Source organism: Cetorhinus maximus, chromosome 16 (assembly GCF_964194155.1).
Source record: "Cetorhinus maximus chromosome 16, sCetMax3.hap1.1, whole genome shotgun sequence".
NCBI classification, from domain to species: Eukaryota; Metazoa; Chordata; class Chondrichthyes; order Lamniformes; family Cetorhinidae; genus Cetorhinus; species Cetorhinus maximus.
In genome coordinates this window covers 74,713,992-74,739,538 of record NC_135894.1, presented here as the reverse complement: position 1 = coordinate 74,739,538, position 25,547 = coordinate 74,713,992, and the positions used below count along the sequence as shown (strand labels likewise).

General features: G+C 39.4%; 2 protein-coding genes across 6 annotated transcripts in view; one reads left to right on the top strand and one right to left on the bottom strand.

Annotated features, from left to right (window-relative positions):
• tfg (trafficking from ER to golgi regulator) overlaps positions 1–3,449 on the top strand; it is a 157,828-nt gene extending 154,379 nt beyond the window's left edge. For both annotated transcript variants that reach the window (XM_078560080.1, XM_078560081.1), the window contains exon 8: positions 2,598–3,449. In XM_078560080.1, the coding sequence (XP_078416206.1) occupies positions 2,598–2,974 (377 nt within the window). In that variant the 3' untranslated portion in view covers positions 2,975–3,449. The remainder of the gene's footprint in view (positions 1–2,597) is intronic.
• Positions 3,450–5,347: 1,898 nt separating this feature from the next.
• LOC144691708 (uncharacterized) overlaps positions 5,348–25,547 on the bottom strand; it is a 371,588-nt gene continuing 351,388 nt past the window's right edge. For all 4 annotated transcript variants that reach the window (XM_078560070.1, XM_078560071.1, XM_078560072.1 and 1 more), the window contains 4 exons: positions 21,412–21,441; positions 19,827–19,985; positions 8,789–8,911; positions 5,348–7,875 (listed from right to left, as the gene is read on the bottom strand). In XM_078560070.1, coding sequence (XP_078416196.1) covers positions 7,760–7,875; positions 8,789–8,911; positions 19,827–19,985; positions 21,412–21,441 — 428 coding nt within the window. In that variant the 3' untranslated portion in view covers positions 5,348–7,759. The remainder of the gene's footprint in view (positions 7,876–8,788; positions 8,912–19,826; positions 19,986–21,411; positions 21,442–25,547) is intronic.

Genomic DNA, 25,547 nt, shown 5'->3' with positions numbered 1-25,547 from the left:
TTTTAATTACAGACCCATGGAGAGCAAACAAAAGTCTGCTGTGTTTATACATGGTTTCCCCTATACCAGCACTAAAATATTAATGTGGTTCTATGATACCATCGGTTTCTGCAACCCAAGCTTGTTTACGTTACACAGGTCAGATGGTGGAGTGAGGCCCTCGCACCTGCAGTTGGTTGCATCCTTGTAATAAAACAATCTCCATATCCCCTTTCATTTAAAAGTAAATTGTGCTAATTCAAATAAATAAAAATGTTAATTTTGTAAATTAAATTTGGGTATGAGCAGAAAAGACACTTGTATACACACCTCTTAATACTGCAAACTTGAGCACAACTATCACCGTTGTGGCTTTTCCTCCTTAACTGGCTCATGCGCACATGTTGTGGATTCTCGCATTTGCCATGGCTATGCTTGTGTGTACATAATTGGGTTTTCTCCATATTCCTTGGATGCCTCTTTGTTCAATGACAAAGATGGATTAGGGGAAATCACTGCTTGGAAATGCATGAACACTTGTGGGGGTGGAGAAATCTTTTTACTCTGTACTTCCTGGCTCGTGAAACTGACTTAATATAAAGAAGACATTTTTACAAGCCAACAATACTTGCATAAGATGCATTTGATGTCTGGTTTCCTGCTAAACTTTCAGAGCCAGACATGTCTTGCACCTATGCACTTCCTATTAGTCAAGCACATATGGAGAAGGTTACACTGCAAGGTGTAATGCCTTGACGACTGAAAGTGGTGAAAGGTAAATATAAGGGAGGGAGTGTAGCCCACAAGTTGGAGTATTAGATTGGAAGTGCTGGTTGAATCCAAATATCGACATTTTTTATTCTTTGGGGGGATGCGAGTAATGCTGGCAAGGTCAGCATTTGTTGTCCACCCCCAATTTCCCTTTCAGAGGGCAGTTAAGAGTCAACCACATTGCTGTGGATTTGGAGTCACACATAGGCCAGACCAGGTAAGGAAGGCAGACTTCCGTCCCTAACAGGCATTAGGGAACCAGATGGGTTTATACGACTATTGATGATATTTTCATGGTTGCAATTACTGTGACTAGCTTTCAATTCCAGATCTTCTGACTGAATTTAAATTCCACCAGCTGATGTGGTGGGATTTGAACCTATGCATTAGTCTGGGTCTCTGGATTACTAGCCCAGTGACATTATCATTATGCCACCGCCTCGGGTTACCTTGAGCTATCACTCAAATGTTGTTCATATTAGCCTAGGTGATGCTTACAGAATTCCAAAGTAAAATTATAGAATCTTATAACACAGAAGGAGGCCATGTGGCCCGTTTTGCCTGGACCGGCTCTTTGGAAGAGCTGTCCAATATAGTCCCACACTCCAGCTTTGTCCCATAACCCTGCAAGTTGGCCCTCCAAGTGCATGTCCAATTGCCTCTTGAAATTTTTTATAAAATCTGCTTCCACCCTTTCAGGTAGTGCATTCCAGATCTTAACAACCCTATCTCTAAACAAAAAAAAACCCCTCTTTATTTCCCCTCTTTTGGCAGTTATTTTAAATCTATGACCTCTGTTTAATGACCAAATTGCCAGTTTCCCCCCACTTGCTCTACTAAAGCTCCTCATTTTGAATACCTTAATTAGGTCAAAGCTAAAAGCAAAATACTGCGGATGTTGGAAACCTGAAACAAAAACAGAAAATGCTGGAAAAACTCAGCAGGCCTAACAGCATCTGTGGAGAGAAAAACAGAGTTAACGTTTCAAGTCTGTATGACACTTCTTCAGAGCTCTGAAAAAGAGTCAGACGGACTCGAAACATTAACCCTTCATTAGGTCTCCCATTCACCTTCTCTGGTCTAATCCCAGCTTTTCCAATCTCTCCATATAACTTAAGTTTTTGGCCTTGCATCATCCTAATAAACCTCTCCTGTGCCCTGTCCACAACCTTGCCATTTTTCCTAAAGTGTGGTACCCAGAATTGTATACACTCATTGTGTTTGAAGAGCTTTTGAGACATTTTCAAGTTAAGGCAGAGCACTATAAAAATGCAAATTTAAACCTTTTTTCTATTTTAGCTGGAATTTACTGCATCTGAAAGTATTTACAGCTTAGGCCATCCAGACTTGGTACTGATTCAGAAGACAAACTGAGAAGACGAATAAACGAAGCAGAATTTACTGTAACCAGTGAACAAATGGCATTTGCTATTCACCCTATTTAATTTCAATGAGAGGTTGTGCTGGAAGTTGCTGTATGTGGAAGATAGATAAATGTTTTTTTTTGTTTCCTCTTGGATGTCCATGGAAATTATTTAATGTGATTGGCTGCTTGGACAGCCTGGTGGCCTCATTCCAGCTCCACACTGGCAATTCCCCAGTAAAGAACAATGTAATCATTTGCAGTATTACACAGTGAAAGGGCTGAAATTCTCACCAGAGAGATTGCTGGATCTCTCAGTGAGATTTACTTTACAGTCAGCAACAAGCACCCATCACCCTAATTGGAAATTCAAGACCAATAAAATTAATAATGTACAACTGTAATCAGTGGATTTTTTTCTATTACTGGGTGTATTTAGTTATGGTGAAGATTACTCATTTTATTTTTATTTTTTTCAATCCAGGTTATAGCCAACAACCATCCTCCCAGCAGCAAGCTCAGTTCCAAGCTTACAATCAGCAAGCATCCCAAGCTCCTGCACCTGGATTCTCCACTCAGGCCCAGCAATTACCATCACAGCCTGCTCAGCCATACCAAGGGGGCTCCTATGCACCTCAAAATTATACAACGCAACCATCTCAGCCTGCTAACTACACATTGCCACCTGCCTCCCAGCCTGGTATAGGTCCAAATCAACCAGGGGCTTACCAACCAAGGCCAGGTTTCACACCTTCCCCAGGGAGCAATGTGACACCGCCACCATCTGGGTCCAATCCGTATGCACGGAATCGTCCCCCATTCGCTCAAGGGTACACCCAGCCTGGCCCTGGCTATCGGTAAGGCTCTGGGATTGCTGGGAAAGCTGCAAGCCTACTTACAGCTGCTAGGTAATTCCATCCATTCATGGAGAGTCCAAACCTTCTATGATCAAAATCATTTTATAATCTAAAGCAGAGCAAGCCCTTCTAGTAGCTTCTGAATAATGGATTTTGTTCGCTGGGAAAAGAGACCAAATAGATTTGTTTTCTCCTATTTTCTGCTTTCAAACTTATCAGCATCATAGCCTAAAAAAAACTTTTACTGAAACACTACCTAAACATGTGTTAAGTGATTTTGAAACTGTAGACTGCCTTGGCGAAAGAACAAAGAAATTTAACTATGGTTTGGAAGTAGACCATGGATGTGATTCATTTTTATTATTAAATGGATAATGCTATGTACTGAGTGAGACCCTGATTGAATTGAGATTAGAAGTTAATATGTACAAAAAAGTAGCATTCTTCTAGGAAACTAATAAAGATGTTGAAATGTATAATTGATTTTGTTTCGACTTATTTGTTTCATGGTTATAATTTGCATGCAGTTTAATTTTATTATAAATTTATTTTTTTTTCATTTATCTGGTTTTCGGTGAAAAAATCAAGAATAACCCTGAGGGTTGGTGTCTTTCCAAATGTTCATACTTTTGTCTTTGGTGAAGTTTGATCTTCCCCAATCCCCTGACCATCTGCCTCAGTTTAGACGGACCCTCAATTCTCCTTTTTTTCTCTGCAAAGTGAGCAGGTCATTTCCAAACAAAAAAATGATGTTTTTCATTGCATCTTTGATACTAGGAACAGTCATTGATCAGATCCAAAAGTTGCTTCAGTCATTATTTTCCCAGTATTCTTCTATTGAATTTTTGTCAAACTTTCTAAAATTCTAAGCTTCGATAGTTTTGAAATGCCTGTGTTACTTCATTCGTCCATCAAGCTGTCAAAACGTTTTGAAAATCTATTCAAGCCACTAGCAAAGCATTTGCACATTTTTGGTGTGAGCAATTTAATTCCATTTAAGGTGGTCCATTTTTTTCCTTTACGTTTGTATGGAGCATGTGATCAGATAACGCTATCTTGGCATAGACGGTACTGTTGGAGCCACAAAGAAGCCTGCTGTGCTTACACTGCTACACACACTGTGGCTCAATTCCACTATGGTCCCTGCCAGTAAAATGAAGTCACTGGTTTGTTTCAATCTCTACATGTATGCATTTGCATCTCGTGTAGATAGAAAATAAGTAGAGGAAATATGCATTTTCAACATGAACAGTGACTGCAGTTCAAAAATATTAATTGGCTGCGACAAGGCTTTGGGGCATCCTGATTTATGAAAGAAGCTTTATAAATGCAATTTCTTTCTTGTATGTATATATGCATGTCCACATATGTTTTTCTACAATATTAAGCAAGGTTACTTTGTAGCTTAAGGTTGCTATCTTGAATCTTCAATCAATCAATAGTAAAATGTTATGTCATCTGGTGAAGTTCCAAAAAGGAGTTTAAATGGATCTGAAGTAATTCCGCTTCATAGAATTAAATTGATAAACTTCAAAATCGTGAATTACCTTCTGCTTATGAAGAAATGCCTTTTTCCCCCCACAATTTTCAGTATTGGTCACCCGTGGGATACCTGTTGACCAGGTGATGGAATTGGGAGCTGAAAGGAATTCAGCAACAAGAAAAAAAATGTTTGCTGTGAACAGTAATGGGCGTGGTGAGTAATAGGATGGTTGAAAATGCAAGAGGTAAATTAGGCAATAGGAGTAAAGTGCTGTGAGGACATATTGAGCACTGCAGTCTATATTTTCTCTGCACCTTCCATTACAGTATGCATTCTACAGCCTTAGCAGCTCTTTTGCTCAACTTGCAATACCATCGTCCTTCATACAAGGAAAGATCAAAAAGAGAGGAGCAGAAAAGGAAACAAATGGCAATAAGAGATTCTGTAACTTACCATGAGCAAAGTCCAGGAGATTCACCAGCAAGTGTGTGTTATATATGTTTTATGTAAATGGATGTGTGTCGGGGGGGGATATTAGAGACACTGGGATATATACAACAACTTACGTTTATTTAGACCCTTTAATATCGTAGAACATCCCAAGGTATTTTACCAGGGTGTTATCAAACAAAATTTGACACCGAGTCACATAAGGAGACATTAGGTCAGGTCACTGTGGACTTGGTAAGTTTTAAGAAGGGTCTTGGGAGAGTTTTAGGAGAGAATTTCAAAGCTTAGGGCCTATTATATAGACCTAATATCTTTTACTTTTATATTTTTATATATATTTGCTAAAGTTTGTCTTGTGGCCTGTTGCCAATAATTTACATTAAGGTTAAATTGTGAATATGTTGATGGCCACAGAACAAACAGGTAATAAAGGTTCACATTAAATTTTGTTTTAATTACATCTTTATTCTCAAGAGTATGACAGCATAAATGACTGCTATAGGCAGCCTTGCAAAATTTATCAAAAACTCTGCTCAAGAAAAGCTGCTGACAATCTAAATACTAACTTGCAGCCATGTTTTCAGAACTAAACTCGTTACTAGCAATGTCACATGGGAGAAAAAATTGTATATATTAGTATGCATTACGTAATCTATAATATCCATTTGTGGTAAGAATATGAGGCAATAACTTTCACAAATACGGAATAAATTGCAAGGCCAACAAAGCTAAATGTCTGCGAGCATTTGGTAGCTGAGCACCTCTTGTGTGGGTGGTGATTTGATTGCATATTTCAGTCTAGATGTTTTCAGCAGCTCTGTAAAATGAGCAGAGATTGGCAACTGAATACCTAAGAATGGTGCTCGAGTGTCCTTATCTGAGGAGTGGATATGAGGATTTGATATTTGAGCATGCCCATTTCTGGATGACTGCTCGCTGAGTTCTTATGTGATTTCTGTATGGACCTGGATCAATGCTTGGGAGATGAGTGTTTCTGCATAAATTTAGTTAGATATATTAGCCCAGCTTCTGTACGTAGGCATGGCCAATGTTTGGCAACGTGTATGCTGGTACAGGCAGGTGCTTCTTTGTCTCTCTACCACTATGAACAGATATTTGTTGGTTGTGCATTTCTGTAGGGGCATGTGAGATTTTGTGTATTATGACATTTCTATCATGCTCAGTTTAGCCACTTGTTAGATGAACATCTACATACACACATTTGGGAGCCAAACATTTTTGTCACCTGCATGGACATAGGTGCAATATGGAAGTGCGCAGAATGATAGTGACTAAGCATTTGAATTCAGGTGTACAGACATTTGGCAGAGAAGTATCTCTGCTTGTGCTGACACTGGTGAGTTACTGTCTCCAATTTGGTGTATGGAAGTTAGTGTCCTATCTGGGCATGCACAGATATTTGGTGGCTGAGTGCCATTATATGAACATGTGCAGTTAAGGAAGGCTTGTGAAACTTATCAAAAACTGCTGCAGCAAAGCTGCCAACCATCTAAATACTGACTGTAGCCATGTATGTAGAACTAAACTCATATTAGCAATACCCCTCAGAGGAAATTGTGTATATTAGCATTATTTAACTTCTACTATTCACTTGTGGTAAGAATGAGGCAATAAAATCTCCAGAAATAGCGAATAAATTGCAAGAGCAACAAATATAATCGTCCTTAAGTGGACAAGTGTGGATGTTTCTTAGTTGACCATCTCTATGTGGGTACTATTGTTGATGGGTGTTTTTGTGAGGCTGTTTGTAGGGGCATTTGTAGAGGTATGGTCTGGTATGCTCACCATAACATGGATATTTACATGCACTAACCAAAAAGAAATTGACATTTTACAAATCTTGAATGTGTTAAAATATCTTGGCTGTAAATATTTAGTTTTGTTCAGTACTGAATAATGTATGATCAGCTTAACAAGCAGAACCAAGAGGTTTATGTCCATGGGTACCTCACTGCCTTAAGTACACTTTTGAACAAAACCAAAGCATATGAAGTAGTTACACTACACATTATTTTGGGTACAATTTGTAATATTACAGACTGCTAAGGGTACCCAATGAGAGAAGTTTCTCCATTCTGCTGCTGAAGCTCATTTGTTCAGCAAATCTAAATAAAAAACCCTTCTATACTTTGTGAATAGAAGTTACAATTTATGTTCTGTGTTTTTAAATACATTCCTGATAAATAACATTTAAACTATTATATTCAGAACTGAGGGCATAGGGAGCCAGCTTCCCAATATCAAAACCTGTGTTTTCAAAAAAAAAATTAGGATGTTTGTTTTGATAAATAGAACAAATTTTATAGAACTTCTTGACCAGGGTCATGTCCAAAGACAAACTTGTTAAAGATTACAAAATCCCAGGCAGTGCTATTATTTATTTACAGCACACATGATGTGTAGTGAGCATTAATTTATTTTTATATATTTGGATGTTTACATCAATTTTCAAATGGCCACTACTGCAACTTCTGGAAGCAGCACTTTTTCTTTAATAACAAGTCAAGATGACAAAAATAAGTGAGAGCTGGTCAGAAAATTGCTGGATCGCTTTGTTAATATCGCTATTTACTGCCCAGCTTGGTGATCACATTGTTCTAAAGCCATTTAGGTTGTGGAATTAATACAATTATGTGCCTTGGAATGGTGCAATTCACCCTGTACCACATTATATAAAGATTTCTATATGGCTTCTTAAAAAATAACATTCTGTACATTACATGGTCTATTTGAATCTTACATTGAATATAAGGAACAATATTGATGGAATATTATAATTCAGTTCCTTTGGTTTTTGCTGCTGCTTCTTGGTTTCTTGTATGGTAGTTGTTGGATTCACCATTGTCCAGGTATGGCTATACCGCACTCGTACCAATGGACGTAATTGATATGTGTTCGTCCACCTATTGTGCCAAACATAACCGGCTCCTGGCGAACACTTCGATAAAAACCTAAAAGTTACAAAAAAACAGCTTTACTCTCAGTAATGATGCTTATACAAGGTATTAAACACTGATTTTCTCCTTGACTCTGGGTAACAATTTATGCAGTCAGTTAAATGCCAATAGTATCAGAGTAATACATGCTTTTTGAATGTACGCTTCTTCCCCTTCTACAGTGTGGAGAACATTTTGTTCAAAAACTGATGTTTTTAAATGTCAAATTTAGCACTAACCTGGTGATTCTCAAATCTGACTTCTCTCCCTACTGGGTTACCCAGGTGATGTCAATAATTGGTAATAGCTCCAGTGCAAACACCAAGGAGTATTTGGCTGGCCGACACCGGGAAACCACAGTAAAGACAAACAAGGTGGTTTGCAGTCTAGACATTTCCTTTAGTCTAGATTGTACTAAATCAGGGTTTCTGCATGACTAGAAACATTTTTTTTCTGGTTCAGAAATGGCTTGTCAAGTTTCCAGATTTAAACCTTAAATCAGATAACTAAATTTCAGATATCCTGTAAACAGCTTTTATAGATTGAACAAAGAGAATAGTGAATGAGAATAAAATGGGGGAAAGCAAAAAAAAAAAAAAATTCAAAAATTTCAAAAATATATGTAGCCTATGGAAAGATTCTCCTTGTAAACTACCAAAAGTTGAGTCATGTCAAAGCTCCTTTTTGTGAACATTATTCAAACAGCATTTAGACTGGTGCATTCCTCAGACAGCAAACTAGAACCTGTAGCATCTTGCAGAACAAATCTAGCTTTAAGGGAGAGTACACTACTCATTTCAATCTGACTTTAATATAACCCAGCAAAGAACAGTGAAATGCTTTCATCTCTGCTAGGTAATCTATATATTGCATAAGGTAGGATTAACAGAGAACAAAATCAGCCGACTATAGTTGAGATTTAACTTACCTTGTCTGATTGGCAATTGTTCAGGGAGGAGATGTTCTCCTGTTCTGCCATCCAGGAATGAGTCCACAAACTGACAGTGATCCTCCCCATGCCCAGATAAATCTCCTATGTTGTAGAAAATTCCTATTTTTTTTAAAGGATAAAGAATAGGTTTAGTAACAATGCTAAATCGTCTTAAGATTTTCCCATGCCTTGATTCTCATAATTGTAGGTGATTTTTGTTTCAGTGAATTGCATGTTGTGCGTCTGTACGGTAATCTGTTAGTCAAGGATCGGAATTGAATGACAATTTCTGGTGAAAATCACAATAAATTGCATGCTAACAGAAGTTGGACATGGGGTTCACAATTTACAAGATGGTTACTGGAAAATCAAATTGCCATGAATTTCATTCAAGCATACGGTATAAATATATTCAGAGTTTAACCTTCATCATGAATTTAAACTATTGAATAATGTGACCTGATCAGTCTTTGAATGTGGAAAGAGAAATGAACTCCATAAACCTTAAAGTCTCCACTGCTATGGGCCCACAGTACACCTCTCAGTCATTATGTTCAACTACTCAGTTGGATGATGGAACTAGAATAATTCTTGAACTGATTACAGTTGGGTTGGGGGAACTGAATTGAGATGAACCTGCCAATAAGGTTAATGGAAACAGAATGAATGCTCCAGATTTTTTTGTTTCCATGAACTTATGCTGAAATTACCAGCAGGACGAATTTAATTGCCATGATTGTTACCTCTGGGTGTATAGCATTGCATGTGGCATCCAGCCCTACATATCACAAAGGCTTTTTCAAGCAAATATCCAGAGAGAAATGTGACTTATGTCATAGTTTTTAACTACTTGTTTGAGAACAACTTTCCATAAAAAGTAGCCTGATAACAACAATCTGAAAATAGATGCCACTCTAGTGGTTGTTAAGTCATTTACAGGACCAATCCTTTACAGGTGGAATCAATGGACATTTGGGTATTTGCATAGGTTTGTGAGCGGTAACCCTATCTAGTACTGGCACTATCTAGTAAATGTAAGATGTGAATCTTACTCATCATCTGTGTACCTCCAACATGGCCTCCCACCTTTCTACTACACAGCACTGACAGCATTGAAATTACCAAAAATAATGGCAACAATACGATTCGGAAGATCCAAATGCCACTGTTAAAATTAAGTGTCCAATATCCTTGCTGCACCTTTTCTCTCGCACTCACACAGGTATGAATCATCAGTAAGATTCATTATTCCAGAAGCAAGAGGTCAGGTTTGAGATGCTATGGTTCAATATTCTCATGACATTTACCAGGATAGTCTTAGATACAGAAAATATTACTCTGAATTTGTCCTCTACAAAACCTGTTCATTTTCTAGAGTCAGAAGGAGTGCTGAACGATTTCTATAGATTCTGAATTGTAGCAAGTAGTGTCAGGAATAGCAAATTTAAATTACTGTAATGAGAAGTTTCTGTTTTTACAAAGCCTTTGCCGTGCGGTTAATGTTCTATGAAGATGACATATTTCAGGCACTCCTAGTTTGGAGATGAAATAATGTTAATTTCACAAGTATCAACTGAGATGAGCTGACTAAATTTGATGCTGAAAGCATCAAATATCTCAAACAATGTCAATCTAAATTAGGTTTCTCTGCACTAGCTTTAGCAGTGGTGCTGTAAGTTGTTGCAAAACCATTTTTGATGTGAATCTATAACAGAATCATGAACCTCTAGGCCTAGAAATTCAGTGCCATCCGTTTTTGGATGTCATACCTGCAGAGTGCTAACAACTCTCAACACTCAAAATTGGAGGTCCAAGGAGCTTGAGATTTTGGGACTTGCACCTCACTATCACGTAGATGGCGCAGCAGTTAGGGGCTCGTGTGACGATTTTCAGGTAAGCAATTGGGTGAGATCAGAGGTCTGGAAAAGGAATGACTGGGCCTTGGAGTGTAATTAGAGGGCTGTCGCTGGTCTGGGAAGAAGATTGTAGGGATCTGAAGGTCAGAGTTGGGAATAAGGTTGGAGATATCACGACCAGAAGCAGTGGTGATTACGGTAAATATTTACCTTAAATTCCATGAAATTTAGCATTGGATTTTCCATACCCAATCAGCACTGGTGCTGACATATGCAAACCGAAGTTGCAAGAGGAAGCAGAAGTAGGTGTTAAGATTCTTATTTTCATATGTTAATATGGCCTGATGTTTGCTTCAGATGTGGGTAAAGGACATCTCTTGTTTGAGCTTTATCAAAATGACATCTGGCATAGCCTACACCAGAATTGTGCATGTGCCGGATGCCATCTTAAACAGTTTACCATAGCACCGGGAAATTGGGTGCTATTGAGCTCTGTCTCTATCCATTCACATTTGCCTAATTTTTATTCTCTTGGCCCCTTCTGGGACCTTCTCTCATCTCCTCCCCTTCCTGGCATCCAGTTATGCTCCCATTCATTTTTGTGTGCTTTGCCCTGACCCGACCTGACCCCCTCAATCTCTACCCAAACCCACCACTTCTCTGCCTTGTCTACTTTCCCACTACTTTTCCAGGCTTCAATGCCCCTTTGATAAACTCACCGACTACCTTCTGTGCCTCTATTGTATAGTTCTTAGTATCGTATAGTAGTTGTGTCACTGGGCCATTAATTCCAAGGCCTGGAGCAATAATCCAACAAATTTAGTTCAAATCCTACGATAGTTTGAGAATTTGAATTTTATTTTTAAAAATCTGGTATCAGTAAGTTAGAGCTGGGGGATTGTCCTTAAAAACCTAACTGGGTCACTAATGTCATGCCATCAGGTCAAACACGGAAGAAGGAAACCTCTTACTTGATGCCACCATACGGCCCACCCCCAGCTGCTGAATCAGTACTCCTCCATGCTGAACATCACTTTGAAGAAGCACCGAGGATAACAAGGGAACAGAGTAGGAGACTTCTATGTCCACTTGGTAATGCCACAACTGACTGAGCTTTGAAAGACATAGCTGCCAAACTGAACTTGCACAAGGTGGTGAGAGAGTCAAAATGAGGGGAAAAAAACGATTTGGGCTCATACTCATGCATCTGCAACAGGTAGATTACTCTGTCCATGACACTGGTAGGAGTGACCACCACACAATCCTTGTGGAGATGAAGTGCCATCTTCACACTGTTGCGTGGCATTTCCACTGCTGAAAGAGATTTAGAACAGGTAGCAATTCACAAATACACATCCATGAGGCATTGTGGATGATCAGCAGTGGCAGAATTGTATTCCACCACAATCTGTAACCTCATGGCCCAACATGCTTCATGCTATTATTCCCATTAATCATGTGAACCAATGCTGTTTCATTGAGTAGAAGACAACATGCCAGCAGCAGCACCAGGTCTATCTAAAAGTGCGATGCCAACCTGGTGAAGTTACAACACAAGACTACATGCCTGCTAAACAGTGGAAGCAGTATTTTATAAATATAGTGAAGTGATCCCACAACCAATGGATCAGATCAAAACACTGCAATCCAGTTGTGAACGGTGGTGGACAAATAAACAACTAATCAGAGGAGGAAGCTCCACAAACATTCCCATCCTCAATAATGGGAAGCCCAGCACATCAGTGCTAAATACAAGGCTGAAGCATTTTCAACCATCTTCAGCCAAAAGTACCGAATGAATCATTCATCAGCCTCCTCCTGAAATCCCCACCATAACAGATGCTAGTCTTAAGGCAATTTGATTCATTCCATGTGATATAAAAACAGCTGAGTGCAATGGATACAGCCAAGGCTCTGGACCCTGACAACATCTTGGCTGTAGTACTGAAGACTCGTATTCTAGAACTAGCCGTGCCTCTAGTCAAGCTGTTCCAGTAGAGCTACAAAACTGGCATCTCCCAGAAACTGTGGAAATGAGATATGTTCTCTCCACAAAAAGCAGAAGAAATCCAATTTAATCAACTACCTCACCATCAGCCCACTCTCTATCATCAACAAAGTGATGGAAGTTCTTGCTGACAATGCTATTACTCACTCCCACCGATGCTCAGTTTGGATTCCACCAGGACCACTCGATCCAGATCTCATTACATCCTCGGTTAAACATGGACAAAAGAGATGAAGTCCAGAAGTAAGGTGAGAGTAACGTCCTTCGACATCAGACATTTCAATGAATGTGATTTCAAGGAGCACTAGCAAAATTGAACTCAAAGTGAAACCGGCAGGCGGAATTCTCCATAGGCTGCAGTCATACCTAGCACCGCAGAAGATAATTGTGGTTGCTGGAGGTCAAACATCTTAGCCTCAGGACACCACTGCAACAGTTCCCCTGGGTAGTGTCCCAGGCCCAACTGTTGTCATAACACAGTACTTGCATTTTTAAAAAGACTACATTTTAAAAATAAATAAAACTGGAACTTAAAACAGCTCCTCAGGGCTAGCAAACAGTCTGGGGATTAAACCATCTTATCTCTCAAGAGGGCAGAAAGGACAAAGATACCTTTACTGACATTCACTCACTGCAGTTTTGGCTGGAAGATAAATGAAACTTCAGACTGATAATTAAATTATAACAATCCCTAATTTGGGACGATGAATCAACACTGATATGAGGTCAGATGATATAGTTAGTGACCATTTTGGCTCCCTGCTTTTCAGGGTCATCTGCAGAGATGCAGACAGGATTCCATGTGTGAGAGAGAGAGAGATGAAGTAACAACTCAACTACAAACATCAGTCCTGCACTGGAGTACAGACTGAGTTAAATTCCATTTCTATAATTACTGTTTTACCTTCAACTGTATTTAATTTTTCTGTGCGATAGTGTCAGTGAGTCATGTACATGAGAAACAAACAAACCTTCTTTATTTTTAAAATTGACTCAATTGCTCCAAGGGCAAGGAAATACACACATCCACATATCTTTTATTGCCCATGATCAAATATATTTGTGTCATCTTCAAAATTGTATGTGACACTGTTTTCAGCTGCTTATCAGAAGTGGGGATATTTGCTGATGATTGCATGTGTTCAGTTCCACTCGTAACTCTTCAGATAATGAAGCAGTCCATGCCTGCATGCAGCAAGATCTGGACAAAATTCAGGCTTAGGCTGATATGTGGCAAGTAACATACCTGGCACTTGTATGGCACGAAATGACCATCTTTGAGAGAGTCTAACAACCTCCCCTTGACATTCAACAGCATTACTACTTACCAAATACCTTGTCAACATGGGGTCACCAATGACCAGAAACTTACCTGGACCAGCCACATAACTATTGTGGCTGCAGGAGCAGGTCAGAGGATGAGAGTTGTGCAGTGAGTGACTCGCTTCCTGACTCCTCAAAGCCTTTCCACAAGTCAATTGGATAAATGTGGATTAATTAGTGAAATCCAGGATGGATTTGTTAAGGGAAAATCATATTTAACTAACTTGGCTGAGTTCTTGATAGGCTAACTGAGAGGGTTAATGAGGATAAAGTGTTTGATGTGGAATGTATGGATTTCTTAAAGGTGTTTGATAAAGTGCTACATAAGTTTGTCAGCAAAGTTAAAGCTAGTGGGATAAAAGGGACAGTAGTTGCATGGATACAAAGTTAGCTGAGTGACAGGAAACAGAGTGAACAGTTGCTTTTCGGGCTGGGGGAAATATATAAAGTGGTATTCCCAAAGGTTGGTGAATTAGGACCACTGCTTTTCTAGATCTACATTAATGACCTCAACTTGGTTTTGCAGGACACAATTTCAAAATTTGCTGATGACACCAAACCTGGAAGTATTGTGAACTGTGAGGAGGTTAGTCATAGACTTCAAGAGGACGTAGGCTGGTGAAATGGACAAACATTTGGCAGATGAATTTAATGCAGAGAAGTGTGAATTGATTCATTTTGAGAAGATACAATTCTAAAGGGGGTGCAAGAGCAGGGGAACCTGGAGATATATTTACACATATTGCTGAAAGTGGCAGGGCAAGTTGAGAAAGCAGCCAATAAGACATACAGGATGCTTGGCTTTATAAATAGAGGCATAGCCTACAAAAGGAAGGAAGCTATGGTGAATCTTCAAAACACTGGCTTGATCTGAACTGGAGTGTTGTGTCCAATTCTGGCACCACACTTTAGAAAGGTGAGAAGGCATTAGAAAGTTTACATAGGATGTACGGCATAGAAACAGACCATTTAGCACAACCAATCAATGCCAGTGTTTATGCTCTGCTCAAGCCTCTTCCCATCTTTCCTCACCTATATCTATGATCAGAACTCTCTATTCCCTTCTCCCTCATATGATTCTCTAGATTTTCCTTTAGTGCATCCATACTATTCACTTAAACCACTCCTTGTCGTAGTGAGTCCCATATTCTCTCCACCCTTTGATTAAAGAAATTTCTTCTGAATTCCCTTATGAATTTCTAGGTGACTATCTTATATCAATGGCCTTTGGTTATGCTCTTCCCCACAAGAGGAAACATTTTCTCTGTATCCATTGTATCAAAACCAATAGACTTCTATTAGGTCACTCCTCAGTTTTCCTTTTTTTTTCGAGAGAGAGAGAGAGACCCAACTTGTCAATTCTTTCCTGATAATGTATACCTGTCATCCTGTAAATCTTTTCTGCACCCTCTCCAGTACCTCTATACCCTTTAATAATATGGCAACCAGAACTGCTCACAGTACTCTAGTGTGGTCTAGCCAAGGTTTGATACGGACAGGTTAAGCATAACTTCCCTACTTTTTTTTTATGGAAATAAAGCCTAGTGCCTGGTTTGCTTTTTTTGAATGTCCTTGCTAACCTGAGGTGCAACTTTTAGTGATTGGTGTAGTTGTGTATTTGTATTCTGAGATTGTATTTACACTCCTACATTTATCTGTTGAAATTCACTTGCCAATTATTTCCCCATTCCACAAATTCGTTAACGTCCTCCTGCCATTTGGTCTGGAAAAGATTTACAAGAATGGTTTCAGGGATGAGAGACCTCAATATGGATTAGAGAATTGGACTGTTCTCCTTTAAAGACGAGAAAGTAGGGATGAGATTTGATAGAGGTGTTCAAAATCATGAGGGGCCTGGACAATGTAGATAGGAAGAAACTTCCTATTGGCAATTGGATCAAGAACCAGAGGACACCAATTTAATGTGAATGGCAAAAGAACCAAAGGTGACATGAGGAAAAATGTTATCCACAGTGAGTGGTTAGGATCTGGGATGCATTACTTGAGCCTGTGATGGCAGCAGAATCAATTGTACTTTCAAAATAATATTGGATAAGCACTTGAAAATAACAAGTTTGCAGGGTTATGGGGAAAAAGCGGAGGAGTGGAACTAGGTGAGTTGCTCTTGTAGAGATCTGGCACAGATATGATGAGCCTCCTTCTGTACTGTAACCATTCTATGACAGAAGTCAGGAATGTAATGGAATCCTTGCCACTTAGCTGGATGAGGTGCAGCTCCAACGACACTCAAAAAGCTTGACACTATCCAGGGCAAAGTAGTAGGTTTGGTCAGTACCACATTCACCACCCTAAGCGTTCATCCCTTCCACCCCACCAGTGCACTGTGGCTGCATCTACAAGATGCACTGCAGCCACTCACTGTTTCTTTGATAGCACCTTACAAATCCATACTGCATAGAAGGAGAAGTGAAGCAGGTGCATGGGAACACCACCACCTGCAAGCTGCTCTCAAGTTGCACACCATCCTGACTTGGAATCTTTCACCAGTTCTTCGTTATCACTGGGTCAAAATTCTGGAACTCCTTCTCTAACAGCACTGTGGGTGTACCTTTAGCACAGCAACTACAGCGGTTCAAGAAGGTAGATCACTACTACCTGCTCCGGCAATTTTGGATGGGTAGTAAATGCTGGTTTTGCCAGTGAAGTCCAAATCTAAACGAATGAAGAAAACGCCTTTTCGGAAAGAAGGGCTGCTGTCCCAGTTTGACCTATGTAATTTTGGGGTCACACAGTTGTGCTTGACTCTTAACTTCCCTCTGAATTGCCTTAGCAAGCCACTCAGTTTTATCAAACCAATACATCAAGAAAATGGCCTGCCAACAGCTTCTCAGGATAACTAGTAGTTAGCAATACAGGGAATCCTCACTTAAAGTTGGGGTTGCGTTCCATAAAATCCTGACTTTAAGTGAATTGTGGGTTCCTATAGGAATCAATGTTAAAGACAGAGTTAGGTTCATTCAGTTCCTTGTTGCCTAGAAAAACCAATGTACAGGCTGAATTGCTGTACCGCACATGTGCAGTACCGTGCATTCCTAGCTGAAATAACTTGCAAAATAAAATAAATCAATAAATATAAAAGAAAAACATGACAATTTTTAAAAATTGCATTCACCTCAGTAATTTTTAGATTGACCAGGTTCCATCTAGGGGCAAAAGTTGGTTGGTGCAGGAAACTGGAATCTGTGACTACCTGCACTGACTAACTTCTGCCAATAGATGGATTTCAGTTCAGATACGAAGCCAGGAGCAGAGCAGCTGAAAATAGACCCTGGCAAGAACAGAGAGTGGAAGGCAGGCCAAAAAGCAACGTCGGGAGGCAAGGGCGGCAGTGGGGGGGGGGCGAAGGGCTGAAGGCGACAGTAGAAGTGCTGTGGGAAAGGCAGACCACAGAAGAGGAAGTCTGTGGCGAGCAACTTTAAAGTGAAACTGGCAACATTAAAGGGCTATACTGACACTACTTTATTTCTGACCTTACAGTGAAACAACATGAAGCGAGTCAACATTAAATGAGGACTTACTGTAAATGTCAGCCATGTGAATGAAACCCACGGTCTAAGAATGTTTTAAAATAATTGTTCAGAATTCTCACTGAGGAACCTTTTCGAGCAGCATCGACAACTGCCCCATCCTTCTTTTGTTGACCTACCTATTGAGTGCACCCTCTAAGAATTAATCTCACCAACCTACTCCTCCTCATCCTGCTCACCACTGCTCCCTTAGACTCTGCCGTTAGATTAACAATGACCACCCCTTTCCACATTTCCCTTCAGCATCAATTCATTCAGGAGTGAGACCCTTTCCATCCACAACCTTACTGGCATCATGGATTTGGTTGAAATTTCTTTAATGGCTGCAAAACCTTACCCCTTACTGAAGCCTCTCCACCTAGCTTCAGATGAGCATTGACAGTTTTTTCTAAGATGTGCTTGAATATTTCAAATGACCTGATCAACAATTGTTTGATTCATGCTATATTTTGAATTTCAATTAATCTTTATCTTCAAATTATTGGGAATGGAAAATCTAAACCAAATTTTTCCTTCCTTAGCACATTTGGGACTTTATTTCTAGATTCCATCCCATTCATGCATCCTCTAGATGCTTAATCGTTACAGATTCTTAAAATACATTCTTTTCTGATCCCTACATATGTTGTAGATTCCAGAGGCAGTTTGTCTGCAGGGGAGGCGATGGCGTTGTGGTATTGTTGTTGGACTAGCAATTCAGAGACCCAGGGTAATGCTCTGAGAACCTGGGGTCAAATCCTGCATTTGGTGGAATTTGAATTTAATTTTAAAAATCTAGAATTAAAAGTCTGATGATGACCATGAAACCATTGCTGATTGTTGTAAAACCCATCTGGTCCACTAATGCCCTTTAGGGAAGGAAATCTGGCATCCTTGCCTGGTCTGGCCTACGTGTGACTCCAGGCCCACAGCGATGTAGTTGACTCTTGAATGCCCTCTGAAATGGCCTAGCAAGCTACTTAGTTCAACTGCAATTAGGGATGGGCAATAAATGCTGGCCTAGCCAACGATGCCCATATCCCATGAATGAATAAAAAACAAACCTGGAATCTAAACACTGATTGATTAGAAGAATCAATTCGACAGTGGTGTTAGTTCACTGTATGTCTTTTCTCCCCTCGTAAGGATAAATTTCTTTCGGTAATCCCTACACTAATCTTAAAAGACCTTTCATTTTCCTTCTGCTCTTTTATCATTTAAAATCGCACACATCACTTTTGTTTTTAAATTTTATTTACTGTTATATACCTGTTTACTGCCTAAAAAATGCTCATCAACTAATGTATCTCTTTTGTCCCCATAAACACTAATGAACAACAGATTGTGTTTTTGTCAATGCTAATTATAAGATTAACATAATGAGTTAGATTTTTAAACGAAGAGCTCAACTTTTAGGATTATGAATGTTATTCTCTAAATGTCACTTGGTTTTATTGTGCTCTTCTATTTTTTTTATTAAAACACTTATTTTCCATTTCTTCTGCAATGAGGACACCCTCAATCAGAACTAACCTCTGGCCAGTAGATCAGTACTTTAGATTTCAGTCAAGTAACAGTTGCATTTTCAACTTCATAACAGAGAAGGCGCTTCAGGAAATCTGTACTGAAAGAAAATTGCACCCTGGCTTTTCTATAGCCTTCATTAAAGGGGCAATAGTGTCTTGGGCAGCCTTGATATACAAAGAGGAAGGGTGCAATAACGCGATTGGTGACATGATTCAATCATCATGTTAATCTCATTAGCTGCAAATTTAACATGGCAAAATTAGAAATTTCTTGCAGCTTCCAATATGGTGATGGATTACTGCCGAAAATATCTCAGAACTGAGTATACCCCAAACCACCTTAATTTAGCCACATTGTCCTTTTTCCCTTTGTTTGTGCAACCACATTGGCTGCAGGTTAATCATCGCCTTGATTTTAAAATTCTCATCTTTGTTTCCCTCCATGGCTTTGCCTCTCCCTAGCTCAGTAATCTCTTCTAGCCCCACAGCCTTCCAAGATATTAGTGCTCCTCTAAATCTGACCTCTTCATTGTTCCACCATTGATGGCCACGCCTTCAGCTGCAAAGACCCTGAGCTCAGAAATTCCATTCCTAAGCTTTGCCATCTCTTTAACTCTCCCTCTTCCTTTGAGAACTATCCAACATCTGCCCTAGTATGTCCTTATGTGGCTTCATGTCAAATTTTGTTTTAGCATGCTCCTGTGAAGCACCTTGGAAAGTTTTATTTTGTTAAAAACACTATAAGAGCAGGTCGTTGTAGCAGTTACAATATCATGTTTAAAAAAAAAATGATACCTGAGAGGGAATTACTGAGGTAAATCTTGTATCTCAGCGAGTTACACAGAATGATGCCAACAAATTTCCTGTACCGGGTTCGTTTGACAAACCGCCTGCCTTGACACTCAGAGTATGAATCAAATTTGAAGGAGTATTGAGTCCAGATGGCATCCTTCCCTATTAAATAAAGAGCAAAAGGTAAGAGTAAAGGGTGTGTTGTTCTCTTCCAATGCTACAATGAACTAGTTCATAATATGGTCATTAGGAGACCACTTGTTACAGCCTTTGGTCCATTTTGCATAACCATTTTCTAGGCATACTACCTTCTAATATCTTCAACAATAAACATACCAGGTATGTGATTCCATGTTTTTTGCCTGCATCAAAAAAAATTGTAGGCTTGCTAACAGGTATTTCTACAGGCATTTTCAGTGCTATTTCATGATTGGTGGTAAGGGAGTACAAATATATAGAGATGTTAATCTCTTTGAATCCACTGTTTCCTTTTGGTCCCCTTTGCTACCTCTCCTACAATAGAAAGTTCTTACCCCAGAAAACCAGATCAGGTCATCTAGCTGAGAACTCACGTGGTTAAGATAATTAGATTCAAGTGATAGGCCTAAACCTTTTTCTGGGGGTGAGCAAAGTACTGAACGCTGTTGTTAATGGACAAATTCGCTTATAATTTTGAAAAACTAAAAAAAGGGTCATGGTCTCCACGAAATAAAGTTGTAATTTGGAGAGAAAATGTGATGTGCATTGATTTTCCATTATTGCAGAAAACAAAAATGAAATTGCAGAGGCTACTCGCAAAAAATCTAATAACCCCATGGGATTGTGCATTCAAAAGAATCATGAATCATTAGCCTTGATTATAGGGAATAGCAGCCCATTTGTAAATTGCATTATGGGCAAAGCTTCTGGTTTCCGGTTTCCACAGAAAAGGGAATTGTGGAAACTAAACACAGATTAAAAACTATAGAAATCATGTCATTAAGAAAAATGTATTGATTTAGCTGGTTAGTGTAAACCAGTGATCCAATTCCCATTGTATGTTTCACATCATTACAATGAAATGCTGACAAAAATAAGAACTGTGCCATTAAAGAGACTGTTGGACAAAACGAACAAAGGAGGATTGTGGGATACGTTTTCATGAAGACAATATCTCTTTAAATATTGCAATTTTTCCCCCCAGTACTCTCAAATTTATCTAAATAATGTCAAAGAAGGTGACAGTATTATTAATATGTTTAGGTTGACTGCTGACTGATAACTGACTGATAGCTGAGTAGAAGAGGCACGAGTGACTGATTCTGTACAAACCATCACTGTATTGAGTGTGGTATATAAATATTTTTGGATTATAAAAATAACCTGCAATACAGACCAGAAAGCTTTCTTAATGGACTCTTGGGCATTAATGTTCAGCCTGAGTTAACCACATCACATTAAACTAAAATCATGCATGTGGTATATTTCATTGTATGCTTGGCTTCACCATTCAGCTGAGCCCAACCTTGGCAGATTTTAATGCTATTAATATTCATCTTCCATAGTTTCAGCAGAGAAATATGTCCTGACTGGAGTTTGTAGCACTCACCTGGTATATATTCACTTACGCTGGGGTCCGCTACAGGGTTGGGAGGCAGGGGAGAAGGAAATTAAAAGTGGAAAATAAAGAAGCATTAGAAAATGAAACTTTTACAATTACATTTTTAAAATCTAAAAATGTAGAAATATTTCAAAAGAGTAAGTTAACAAACAATGATTAACTTCTGCTAATTTGTATTTCTTTTGAAGCTACTGGAATGCACCGAGAAGCAGAGTAATTGGGAGAACTTCATTTCAGGAATATTAACCAGAGTACGGACTTTAAAATCCAGTTTTTATCATTATTGCTACTTTACTGTATATCAAGATATGGAAAGAGGACCTTGATCTAGCTTCCCATCATAAGAGCACAATAAACAGTGGAATATTACAGATTGGTAGGTTATCACCCATTAGAGCTTTATAAATATTCATTGCTAAGAGGTGTAGAAATTAGAGCTGTTTGTGTGATTTTACACAAGTAAATTGCTAGCTTCCTTCACAAAGTTAATCTCCCCTCCAACTTTCCTCCATTCAGAGATGTTTTCCCTGCGCACCCCATTGCAGATGATTTCTCCCTGTAAGCCACTTCCTCCAGGTCACGGAGGCTGGCTCCCTTACTGCACTTCCCGAACTCTCAGACACATTCCCCCTCCAACAATCCTCCAATGTTCTCAGAAATATTGGGATAGATATTCAACTTGCCACCTGCCAGCAAAGCTGATCCATAAAAGAAATTGGCTGATCTGTGTTTCATCCCCCTCCAGCAAAACCTGTCCTTGAGCTTTCCCCTTGCCTCCCCGGCTCTGGGCTTTGTGCTGCCCCACCCACCCTAAGTGCCACCCTAAGAGTCCCTCCTCAATACAGCTCCAGTCCACCTACCTCCTGTTGCTGCTCTGATTTTCAATGCTGCTGTTCACTTTGACAAGATGCCCTAGTTTTTTTTTAACATCTCCAACACTGTGCGGTGACATTCACAAAACAAGAATCAAAACCGTGATTGGGAGTTGGGGAATTCCCAGCAAAGCTAAGGAAGGTGCTGAAAAATGCACCAGTTTTCATCTGCAAATGCAACTCTCCACAAAAATCACCATGGCTGCCATGTATGTATGATTAACACTGAAGAAAAGCATAGCAAGCTTTCCCATAGGGCTATTGCCCCATGAGGTCTTCTCAGTCATGAAGGCAAGGCATAGTTTTTTAGACCACTGCCTGCTTCTGCCTATACCTGTCTCAAATTACTAGTTTGATTTCTTTTGTTGGATTTAAGGACATCCAGAATTCTCAAATGGCACCCAATAGAAATAAGTCATTTTAGTTTAAAATTGGTCCTATTTGATATATGCCACATATAAAATAAGCACAACTTCACATTTTCAAATTATTAGCAATTTTCTCTTTTTAATCAGAAATTTAACTAATATTTCCTGACTGATTTGGATATCACTTCATTAGGTTGGTGATGAATGTTGCTTTTACAGAGCAGTTTTGGCATTAGTACAACACCCTCTTGGTACTGATCCAACAATAAATATGCAACTATACAGTGCAAAAATGGAAGGAACGAGAAAGATGGGGCTATGAGCACTCCCTAATAACACACTGCAGCAAGAAACCATATATATTTTATCATCTGTAAGAACCATATCTGGAGCTATCCAAAATCATTATTTTTAAAAACCTTAACAACCTCATATTTCCTTCAAGGTTTTAAATACACCCCAACTAAATGCCTTTTTGCACACTGAAACTTCTAGCTTTAAACTAAAAATTCCAATGATTTATGTACTTTAAAACCAAGAATGTTAACAAAATTTAGGGATAGCAAATATTTCCAGACCACATTCCAGGTCCAATTTTAAACTTGCACACCTGGCAGAAACCAAATGAGCCTACAGTTGAAATTGGGACAGAAAAGTATCTCTTCCAATTTGACCACCTTACCTCAGTATATAACTATACATTGCTGTTTTCAACAAGTGTGCTGGTCAACCACTGGACAGTATCAGGGTCCTGCTTTAAAAATGCAGATTGGGTTCCAATGAGATCATTGTGGTCCCAGCGCAATTTTGATTTGTGGTTGCACGAGGAAGCCATCATGGCTTCCTCACCAGTCCAGTCTGGTGGCAAGTGGATCAGGGCAAGAGAAGGTTGAGAAAAGTAAGTAATTTATTTTGCTATTTCGTGAGCTATGGAGAGTAAAAAATGAAATCATGGTAATAGTACTGGACTAGTAGTTCATAATAATAAGTTCAAATCTCATCTTGGCATTTTGTGAAATTAAATTCAATAACACAACATAGCATACCAGCAAATAAGGTCAGAGTAGAGTACTGGAAGCTACATATATGAACACGCAGGGCCCTGTTCTTTGAAGACATAAAGAACATGTACGCACATTACGCCGGTTTCAGCGAATCAAAATAAGTGACAGTCACTAGCTGACTCATTCCTCAGGGCAATGTCGTGGCCAATCAGGGTCAAGCTGCCTGGTTTAAATTTTAAACAATGCTTGGCAGTTAACTCAAGTCACCATCATTGGTGCATTCTCCATGGCAATGCCTCTACCAATCGGAGCCCACTTGCTAACCAATCCACACTCTCTTCACATACAGTATAAATTGTTTTCCCCTTATATTGGTATTCTTGCGAAGTGTCCTGATGGGTGCAAGACAAAAAGCTTCGACATGCCTCTTCATTCAGCAATACTCAAATTCGATAAATCTTGTAATCTGTGGAACTACCACAATAAGTGGCCGAGAAAGCGGCTTGATTTTTGTTTAATCCCAGCTGAATTCCTAATGTCAAGGAAAAGAATTTGCCACTTCTACCCGGTGTAGTCTATACGTGACTTCAGTCTGCATCCCGAAAACATTATTTTTAAATAGCCATAGCTTTCCACCCTTATTGTTAGCCTGTAACTCATGCTGGAACATTCATGTATGTGGAAGCCAATGAGGCAGCATCAGATTCTGTTGCGATGTTCCTAAAGTCAAATAGCCTGCTGATAAATCCCTCCGTGGCCTCACCCCTCCCTAGCTTTGTAATGTCTTCTAGCCCCACAACCCTCCAAGAACTCTGTTTCTCAATTCAGGCCTTTGTCAAGGCTCACTTGGATGAAGTAATGAAAAGCTACTAGTAGCTATAGAAGCAGCAACAGTTCATGAGTGGTACAGGGAGAATTGATGCCACTTGCAGCTCAGTTTGAAATGCTAGCTGTGTTTTGATGCTTCATAATCCTAACAGCGAAATGCAGATGACAAATGTTGGAGTAGGAAAGATGACTTAAAGAGCATTTGCTTTAATACTCTGCCAGTGTTCCATTATTTAATTGGTAACTTTAAAATCAATTCCATTACTGGGAAGCATTGGAAAGAGATACTTATAATTGATATTTAAACATGCAAGGAAAAAAGTTAGTGTTACAGACGGTTTTAGTTTGGCTGCATTTTATCCCAGCTCCGAGACTCCCCCCCTTCCTTCTTCACCATACGCCATCCTGCTGACCCCACAGTGTGTCCATATACTTGGTATGCTCTTGTAACTAGATTTGAGCATATTGTATAGAGATCAGTAAAAACTAGTGGACAGGTACAAAAAAAAATATTTGAAAGGCTAATGGAATGTTGGCCTCTCTCTCAAGGGGGCTAGAATATAAAGGAGCAAAAGATATGTTACAGCTGTATAGAGCTCTGGTTACATCCCATCTGGTGTGCATTCAATTCTGGGCACTGGACCTCAGGAAGAACATACAGGCCTTGGAGTGGGTGCAGCACAGGTTCACCAGAATGATACCTGGGCTAAAAGTGTAAAATTGAGAAGCTTTTATAGACTGGGTCTGTATTCCCTTGAATATAGAAGGTGAAGGGGTGATAAACCTGAAGGGTCAAAAGATGATGAAAGGAATTGTTTGGGTAGAGAGAAACTACTTCTACCTGTGCGGGCGTCTGAAACAAAGGGATTGTGAGCTTAAAATTAGAGCAGGGCCATTCAGGGATGATGTCAGAAAACTCTTATACATACAAAGGGAACGCTCCCTGCCATCTCCACACCACCCCCACCACAGCAACTTTTGAGCCTAGATCAATTAAAAATTTCGAAATTGTGATTGAGAGATTGTTGCTAGGCAGGAGTATTAAGGGTTAT